Raw genomic sequence first — 9,826 nt, 5'->3', positions numbered from 1 at the left:
AGACGACCTGTCTTCCTCTTCTTCGGCACCTCCCCACCATGGGGGCAGGGGAGAGGGAGGGGGTGCGACGGCGGGGCAGAGGGAGAGGGTGCGGCGGCGGGGGAGAGGGAGTGGGGTTGGGTGGGAGAGGAAGAGACAGTGAGAGAGAGGTTTTTGGGAGGAATTTTTTTTTTAATGGGGGTATTTTAGTCAAAAATACAGCTTTCCGAAAAAGCTGAAAATAGCATTTTTGAAAAGCTCCAAATTGGAGTTTCCCCCCAAAAGCTGTTTTCAGCTTTCCGCAAAAGCTGAAACAGCTTTTCGAAAAATTTACCAAACACTCTTTTTTAGCTAAAAGTACTTTTGGAGGGCCAGAAAGTGCTTTTTGGCTCCCCCAAACAGGGCCAAGGGCAGAAACATTTACTTTCCAGAAGGATCGACAAGTATTCGAAAGAATCTTTGGAGTAGCTTATGTTAACCATGAATCTTTTTTCTACCAAATTGTCCTCTATCGTAATAACTCCATCAATCTTTTCTCACAAGTATTTGAGAAGAGTTGTGACCACTCTTCCCCTCATCTGGCTAGTTGGCTACTCCGTCCCAGTGGGGGTAGGGGATGTAGACCTTTCTTTCCATAAATCTATCGTTAGATTGCGCAAATATTGCTTCAGAATTTTGCATGCTGATGAATGAAAAATAGAGTTTGAAGTATTTTGAGAGCTGTGCCGGATGCAACCGTACAGATGATATCATAAAAAAAGAGCAATCATTCATTCGTGTGAAAGATACAATCCAAATCTTTCCTATGGAATGCTGAAAGTAAATTTTGATGGTTTGACAGGAGATTTTTATAAAAAGTCATTGTATTAGAAGCGTCAGCTAGGAATGTTGCTATTTGCTCTGTATCTCAAAGCAGAGCTACAAGCAACCTGGTTGGGATTATGTATTACATTTTGTCACCATAAAATATGGTCAAATCTAGTTGGAAGAGGAATATCCTATCGTTATTCAATAGATGAATGGTCACTGCTCCCTCTCCGTTGCACAGCATTCCCTTCTCAAGGATATATGGTAGATTAGTAAAGGTTCTATTAGCTTTCAAGGCAACGCATATTTTTCGAGGAGGGAACCAATCTTCTGATTGGTTGGTGAATGAAGGTTGGAATAGTAATTCTCAAACTAGGTTTAACCACAACTTAGCATGATGCGATGATAATTAGTTGCCAATATGCCGTGTTTGTTTACAACCATGTTGTAGAGTGTTTAGAACAATGTTCAGCTTTGAATAACTTGAAAGCTAAAAGGAGAATAATAAAATTACCTTACAAGGGATATAAATAAAATAACAAGAACATTTAAGAATACTTAAAAATTTATATTAGATAACAAAGGCAATATTAATGAGTATTGGTGGATCAACTTTAAAATATAACAAAAATTAAGATTAGGTTAATTAATATAAAATAAGATTAAGGAAGATAAATAGAAGATGAAAATAGATGAGCAATTTACATTAAACATAATTAGAAAATAAAGAAAGTTCAACATAAAACAAAAAAAAAAATGAAAATTTACAATAGAATAAAATTATAAAATGAGAAATAATATTATAAATTTATAAGTGTTTCAAAACCAAAAATAAAGTAGAAGATTAAGTAGAAATACAAAATAAATGAAATCTTAGTTGATATATGATCAATATGTTAAAATATAGGCAGATATCATCAAACTCATTAACCATGAACCTTTTAAAGTTTAGGATGGTAATCCTAAAAGATAGACAACTCCATGTTATTTTTAAAATGCAAAAGAAATAAATAATTCAATATATAAAATCATAACTCTGGAAAGAACTTATTCTGCATAGATATAATGTTTAAAGGATTACTAATGCCTAAGATTGAATTAATAAAATTCAAAGGTTTTTATATTTTCTGGCAGATATTATCGATATTTTTTAAGATGGTATGGAAGGACGTGTTCAATCAAAAAAAAAAAAAAAGGATAAAGGGGGCTAGAACTAATCATGCATTTTACCCGCTCAAAAAATTGAAAAGAATAAAGACGTTACTGCCGACTGTAGTGCAAGAGATTGCCGACTTTTTGTAAGATCGAGGGCAGTTTCGATATTTCAGCGAACTGAAGGGTTTATAAAGAAGTCATGGATAATGCCGACTTTGTGGCTGCCGGGTGCCGACTACGGCAAGGGCAATTTCGATATTTCGAACAAATGGAATCTGGGTGCTGCCGAGGCCAGAAGTATAAGGCGCGCAGCGGCACGGCTCAAAACCTAGAGAGAAGAAAAATGTCAGCTTCTCCTCTCCTCCTCCGATCTAGGGTTTCCGCACGCACCATCTCTCTCGCCCTTAGACCCTCCAAGAAATCTATCCAATCCGAGGTTTCTCCGCTGATTCCAAGCTCTCGATCGCCTATTTCACCCTCCGAAAGGCGAATCTCCGTTGTCTTCAGGTGAGATTCTTGCAAGCCTTGTTCCTCGTTTCAGAGATTAGGAAAAAAATGTTCTTTTTTCTTTGTGTCTCAAGGAAGAATCTTGTGATGCATAGATTACGAAAGGATTCGAGTTGTTTGGTTTCAATGCTGCCGCTGCACAGCGCGATTGCTTCTGCTCGCCTGAGATCGGTGCTCTCGCCCGTGTCCCAGCACTGGGGATGGGTTCCCCAAGGTAACACTTCCTTTAATTTGTTGGCAGTCAATCAGTTGGGTCATTTTCTATATCCTTTTATGTGGAATGATAGCTTTCTGTTCCAAGATCGGATTTTTGTTGACTAGGATGATGTATGATAAAATGGCTGCGAGGTGCTGATGTTTTGATTTTTTTTATTTCTTGAGAAAAGCTTTGAAGTAAGTCTGCTTCTTGACAGAGACACTTGTTGATAATTTATGGGCTCTTGAGTGGTGAAAGTATTTACACAGGAACCTTTTATTGAGTCTTTAAAGTGTCCTGGTAAGGCAGCCAATTGAATAGCTCAAGTTTGACCTAGAATCTGGCTTGCTAAAGGCTTGCTCAACTATTAATCAAGCCGACCTCAAGCGTGGTTAAGCTTGAATAGTTTTTGAGCTGCAACCGCAATTACTGGCACAATTGTGTTTAACTTTATCAAGTTTATTGAGCTTATATAATGATATATTAATCATTAACAATTACTTCCTTGGGAGAAGTTGTTGTTTCTTTATTTAATAATAACATATGCAACTTATCAATGATCTCAATCATGTGATATGTTCTTAGGAGCATTTGGTTTAATTCTCAATTGTAAGCTGACATTTTTCTTATGGTTAAGAAACAAGTCAACCATTAGAATTGAATTGTCACATTCTTGCTCTCCAACATGTCATTCCATTTGGTTGTTCCACCTGTACACAGGATAACATTTGGATACCATAGTCAGGCATCCAAGAACCGAGACAATATGACTGCGGCGTATAGTGAGTCTTGTTCCTTGATTTAATTCTTTACCAAATATTGCAAAATGAACCTCATGCATATCCAAGTGATTATCCCAAGTGCTTATTTTCGATCTCATCCATGGACAAAAGAATTCATGCTAGAGTTTGGATGCCCAACCCTAAAAAATTAATGTACTTATAAGAATGACTACAAAATTACAGCTAGAGTTTGGAACACCCAACTATATATAGTATCTGAAGGGTATACCATGCACAGTTTGAGAGAAACAGTTGGAATGGTATATCTGCATGAATATTCTGCATTTGATCTTCATGGTAGTGTCCTGTTCAATTATACAGATATAATGGTGAGTTTAGTACTGGAGCTTCAAAAAGTTGATGGCTATAGTTGCTACATGTAAATATTGAAACAAGTACAACTGTGTTGCTAAGATAATGGAGAGTAAGCTTATTGAAAGAAGAAATTGAATGTGCTTTCAAGATGATAAGTAATAAGACAATTTGTACTTATATTAATTTTTCAATAGTTAGGAAGGAAAAGTAGATGTGAAAAGAAGGGGTGAAATTTACCAGTTATCATCCAAACCACATGGAGATATTGGATCAATGTTTGCATGGCTGAGGTGAGACTCAAGGATGAGGATCTAAGAGGCTTTCCAAAAACTATACTTCTGTTGGTTTTTGGTGTGCTGCTTTTAGTCATCCTAGTGGAAGAAAACCCTTTGACAATATCAACCCTTTCTAGATTTATGTTATATACACTGCACCCATTTAGCAGTTAGCTACATGTTGGATGGGAGGTATTTGGGTGAAGAGAAAGAAAAGGTTGGTGAAGGAGGCGGAGTTGGGGGGCTGGGGCATGCTAAGTTATTTCCATCCAGCAACTGACGTGCAATTTATGACAATGCCACTACTCAAACCTGCAACACTGTTGCTCCTTTTTTCTTTGCATGTGTGATTATATTAGTCACCGGGTGTGTGGGATACATTATTTCCTTCCAATGTAACTGTCATGCACAATATACGGTGATCCCACTCCACAAACTTGCAATACCATGTGGGTGTTTCCCATTCATGTTGTTCTTTGATACTCATATCACTCAAATGAGTTTTTGTCTTGGTGGGTACTCAGATATTGGTTTCTCTCGGTCAGGATGAAGGCTGAAGAAATTTTGAATTGTTCTCAGATATCTCAGTATTTTGGTTGACATATAACGATCAAGATATCAAAATGTCAGCCAGTATGAAACTGGATTAACCATCAAACTATCAATTGATGTTTACATTCATCAATCGAGAAACTCCTAATAAGATAATAAAAAAGAGAGTGAAAATCCTTTGCTGATCTATAGATATCATATATTACTGATGTCTTAGAATATCTCAGCTTTATACTGGCTAGGATCGTAAGGATTATGGACAAGCGCACATGTGTGTGAGAGAGGCATCTGTATACCTGTTGACTGGTGAGTGCTTGATACTGCTACAAAACAAATGTCTTGGCGGAAAGCTTGGCATGTTTGCATATATTTGTAATAGGCCAAAGTAATCACCATATCTGAATTTTTCTCTCTACATACAAATATATATGGCTATTAGACTGTTTATAGCTGCTCTGAGATAAATTTCAAACGATGGCTTCTGCTTTCTTATTCTGTTGCCTGATTTGGGTTCCTTCATGTTCGATCTCTTGCCTCAAATTGCGTTTGCTGACCGTTCATCCATTCTGCAGGCACCTCGATGCCTTTATGACAACACTATTTTGGTGGTTGCTTGGCTCTCTGGGGACTTGTTGAATACAAAATACAGACCTGGACATGTTGTTGCTTCTCCATTTATTTTTGTTCTGAGACCAACACCTAAAAACTGATGAAGGCTTTCTGGGTAATCTACAGAAGCATTTTTGTTTTCCGATATCTTGAAGGCAATCCCTGAGCCTTGTTCCTCTCTGACAGTTTCTTTGAAGAATCAAATGGAGACTGATGTGTTCTTGCACCCAGCAGATGGGGAGAAAATTTTAAGGTTCCATGCAAATTTGATTATGCAATATCATGGACCTGTTTGCTTTATAACAAGCAGAGGCACATCTAGGTGAGACAATGAACATGCAGAAATATTTGATCCCCATTACATATATTATCTGCTGATTGTGAGGATAAGAATGGCTTCAAGTCACGTCGCCAATGCTTGAACTTGTTTGTGTGCATGTGCAGGATCACCATGTTTTTCAGGAACATGTTTATATTCTCTAGGAGCAACAATTATCCAAGGGAACCAGGAATCTTGATTTGATGAAATCACAAATAATAAGTCCTACCCTATCACTCTCTCTTACACATTTGTTCGTTCCAGTTTTATCTTTTCATTTGAACAACGTTAATGGCATGTGAAACAAGAGGAAATGATGCCAAACAGCAAGGGGATGCATTTATGCGAGTCATGACCCCTTCTTCATTTGGGTAGGAATCACGCCCCTTTTTGGAGATCTCACATTGGTGTTTCTTAAACATATTGGTCTCTCGTCTTTGGCTCTCAGCCTGGCCTCAATTTGCCCCATTTGATTTGGTTTGAGCTCGGTTACTTCGCCCGTGATTTGATATCAACATGAATAGGCAGCCATTGCTCAAAAAAATATAAATAGGTAGCAATTATTTTTAAGAAAACGATATATATGTTATCGATTTAGAATAGAAAATCTCTCTTTTCTGGCATTCTGAAGCAATGTTTGAAAGAGAAGCCAAGCAATCATCGACCGGGAGATGATGCATCAAACAAAATATTGGATGGCGGGAGTTGTAGCGGGAATGATTTTCCTTTCAGCAAAAGGAAAAGGGGAAAAAGGGTCGGAGGACTGGCGTCTGGACGTTAGAATAGTAAAATTCTGAAAGTTACAAACTTACAATCGTCTGTTTCCATTAGGGTTTAAAAAAAAAAAAAATCCAGGGTCGCTTAAGACCAATACCTTATAGAGATCTAAAAGGGGTAAACAAATAGCTTATTGCAAGATTAAGCCCACCTAGACTTGCAGATAGCAAAGCGATCTGTACGTATGGGATAGATGTATATAGATACACATGTATGCATGTATGTTGACGCATGTATGCGTGCATGTATGTTGACGCTTGTACGTGTGCATGTATAGATGTGCAGGTATATAGGGATGTATGCATGCATGTATGGATGTATATATGTATGGATGTATGCATATATGCAAGTATTGATTTATGTTTGGATGTATCTATATGTATGTATTGTATGCATATATGTATATGCGTCTACATGTATGTATGCATGGGGGGAGGGGGCTAGGATGCACTCGAGTGCCTTTGGCCTCAAATGGTTCATAGTGAAAATTAGTAATACACCTCTCAAGATAAAAATCGACATCGTTGATCATGATTATTGGTGCATAAAATGCTTAGAGATGACAATTACTTATTTTAAAGGTCTCTTATCTATGTATCAACAGAGCACAAGATGAACAATAGAAATATAGCTAGCGAGCTAAAGTATGGTATACGCTAAAAATTTGCAAATCAAAACTGTAAACCTTCATTTAAATATTAGCATGATGGCAAAGGCAGAAGCTATGTTTATTGCTATGAGTACGCGAAAAAAGCCATTAAAACATGAAAGGTTGGTAGAAATAATTAGAAAAATTCTGCCTTTTTGTGAGCATTCATAATTCGAACTAAAGACTTGAAATTTGTTAGAAAGATTTAGTCAACAAGGTCAGGATTTCTGTTTTTTTTTTTCCCTGATGGCACCTATTCTAGTGCACCAAGATAGAGATGATAATGGGTTGGGTATGTTATTATTCGTATCAGCCGTCTACTTGCTTCAAGGCGGGGAGAGGCAAGTATGGTGTTTGGCGGAGATGGGGCAGCAAAGTTAAACAAGATGGGTTGAAAGGATCCGGTTGGGTATAATTATAAAAAATATTTTTTTATACAAATCAAATAAGTAAAAAAATATAAAGATAAATCTTAGTGCTTTACATAATATTAAACAAAATAAGTGCCGAAGATAGAGAACATAATAAACTAAATGTTCAACGTAAACATAACAAATAAAAATATTATTTTTTAAAAATTCAAATATTCTTAAGATAAGAAAAACAATCAACTAAAAATAAATAATTAAACATCATGGCAGTAACTTTTCATGTGTTCAATCTTTCTCACAAGTGGAACAGCTAGGACAAAGGGTGGAGGGGCTTTGTGAAGAGTTAATTATATGGATCAGGTTTGAGGTGGGTTATATCATTAGGCATACTTGCTCAAGATCCACTGTAGGTCAGCTAAAATCTGCTCCATTAGGATCAGATCAAGTTTATCCCTAATAGGGCGGAATAAATTGCTATTTTTACACCAAAACAATGATCTGAGAAAGGGAGAGAGACATCGTGACACTGTCTCTTGATGAGGAGATAATTGTCTTTTTGTATATTTCCCCTTATTTGATGAACAAATTATGGAATTTCGTCGGGGTTTATTTAGGAATGAAATGATGGTTGTTTTAACTGTTGATGGTGAAAAAAGAACTTTATTGTTTTCCAAGCTAATATTCACCAAATAAAATTACTTTTTGCGAGTTAACTTATAGAATTGAATAAATATTATTTTATTTTAATTAACAGTAAAAAATCAAAAATTACAATTCTCTCTCTCTCACGCACGGATAACAGCCATTGAAACTGCTTTTATTATGTACTTGTTGTTTTTTTTGTTAATTATCAGAATACCTTGGCATAACAGGACGCCCCTGAATACATTGCATCAGAAGGTTTAACATCTTCTTGCCTGTTTCGTTTTAGCAGGCGGGAAGCATCGCCTCGTGCATTTAAATCAAGGAAAGAAAGGAAAATCTGGGAGATATTGGACTTCAATTGGACATAATAATCAATAATGGGTTCCTGATAAAATAGAGTTAAGAATAGTAAGGCCCTATTTGGGGGAGCTTTTGGAGGGCCAAAAAGCACTTTCTAGCCCTCCAAAAGTACTTTTAAGTAAAAAAGAGTGATTGGTAAAATTTTGGAAAAGCTGTTTCAGCTTTTGCGGAAAGTTGAAAACAGCTTCTTGGCAGAAGCTCCATTTTGGAGCTTTCCGAAAACACTGTTTTCAGCTTTATCGGGAAGCTGTATTTTTGACCAAAATACCCCTATTTAAAAGTTCATTTTTCCTTCCAAAAATCTCCATCCCACCGCCTCTTCCTCTCTCACCATCCCCCCTCTCTCTCTCTCTCTCCTTCTCTATCTCCTTCTTCTCCTCAATGCCGCCGGCCCTCCTTTTTTTTTTTTGTTTTGGGAGGCAGCCCCGTGGCTGCCTAGCCACCCGTGGCCGTGCTCCCCAGCCGCCGCTACGACCCACCACAACAAAAAAAAGAGGAAGGGGCGGCCATGGCCGCCGCCTCCCCGGCAGGCGCCGCGGCCCGCCGTCCCGGCCCCCTCCCGAGGCCCCCCCTCCCTCGCGGTCGCCGCGGCCCGCCGTCCCGGCCTCCTCCCGAGCCCCCCTCCCCCCGCGGTCGCCGGGGCCCGCCATCCCACTCCCCTCCCGGGCCTCCTCCCGCGGCCGCCGCGGCCCGGCCCCCTTCCGGCGCCACCGGCCTCGCGGGAGAAGAAAGGAGAAGAAAGAAAGAGAGGAAGGAAGGAGAAGAAGAGAAGAAAAAAGAAAAGGAAAGAAAAAGAAGAAAACGGAAAGAAAAAGAAAAAAAAGAAAATAAATAAATAAATAAATATGTATATAAATGAACGAATAAATAAATAAATAAATAAATAAAAATATTAGTAATTATTTAACTAATTTTTCACCTAGCTAGAAAATTTGTTAGAGAAATAAATGGTCATCAAAAGAGTAAAAATTAATTTATACTAATAATTATAATATTTTATACATTTATTATTGTATTATACTATAAATATAATATAATATTATGTTATGTTAAATAATTTAATATTATATTAAATTATTATCCTATAGTATACAATGTTATAGTACTATATTATAATAATATTATATTATATTACATTAATATTATACTATATCATATATTTATGTATTAATATATATTATATTTTATTAAGCACTATTGTATAATACTAGTAATGTCCTTTATGATCATTTTGTCATATAAAAGTATTTTCTCAGTTTGTTTACCAAACAAATGTTAAAGTGCCACAACACTTTAGAAATGTAGTTACCAAACAACAAACAGCTTTTTATAAAAGCTCTACTTCCAACGGCTCTACTTCGAACAGCTCTAGTTCCAACAGCTCTATTACCAACAGTTCCCCCAAACAGGACCGAAGTGGTTGCTTAATTTGTTGAACGAAGTACTAGAAAACTTTTTGACTCTGAGTGGCACATTTGTATAAGATGCCATCTAATGAGGCTGAATGGTTCATGTTTGGGATCATCCG

General features: G+C 37.2%; 1 protein-coding gene and 1 long non-coding RNA gene across 2 annotated transcripts; both read left to right on the top strand.

Moving 5' to 3' along the window:
* The first annotated feature begins 2,259 nt into the window (after window positions 1–2,259).
* LOC103706854 (uncharacterized) lies at window positions 2,260–5,280 on the top strand. The gene is made up of 3 exons (XM_039125493.2): window positions 2,260–2,448; window positions 2,544–2,662; window positions 5,141–5,280. Exons 1-3 carry the CDS (start codon window positions 2,285–2,287, stop codon window positions 5,158–5,160), a joined length of 303 nt encoding a protein of 100 aa, XP_038981421.2. The 5' UTR covers window positions 2,260–2,284; the 3' UTR covers window positions 5,161–5,280.
* An 82-nt stretch (window positions 5,281–5,362) lies between these two features.
* Window positions 5,363–5,737, top strand: LOC148715391 (uncharacterized). Its single transcript, XR_015970504.1, has 2 exons — window positions 5,363–5,499; window positions 5,622–5,737. It is a non-coding gene; the product is annotated as an uncharacterized LOC148715391 (long non-coding RNA).
* The last annotated feature ends 4,089 nt before the right edge of the window (window positions 5,738–9,826 follow it).

Source organism: Phoenix dactylifera, chromosome 1, assembly GCF_051530095.1.
Source record: "Phoenix dactylifera cultivar Ajwa chromosome 1, Ajwa_hap1_PhDact_Kaust_v1.1, whole genome shotgun sequence".
In the NCBI taxonomy this organism is placed as follows: domain Eukaryota; kingdom Viridiplantae; phylum Streptophyta; class Magnoliopsida; order Arecales; family Arecaceae; genus Phoenix; species Phoenix dactylifera.
The sequence above is the reverse complement of the archived record's forward strand: the minus strand, read 5'-3'. Positions and strand labels throughout refer to the sequence as shown.

Coding starts and splice junctions, on each gene's coding strand:
- LOC103706854 (XM_039125493.2), top strand. CDS start 2,285: ATGTCAGCTTCTCCTCTCCTCCTCCGATCTAGGGTTTCCGCACGCACC. Junction 2,449..2,543: donor CGAATCTCCGTTGTCTTCAG/GTGAGATTCTTG, acceptor TGTGATGCATAG/ATTACGAAAGGATTCGAGTT. Junction 2,663..5,140: donor CTGGGGATGGGTTCCCCAAG/GTAACACTTCCT, acceptor TCCATTCTGCAG/GCACCTCGATGCCTTTATGA.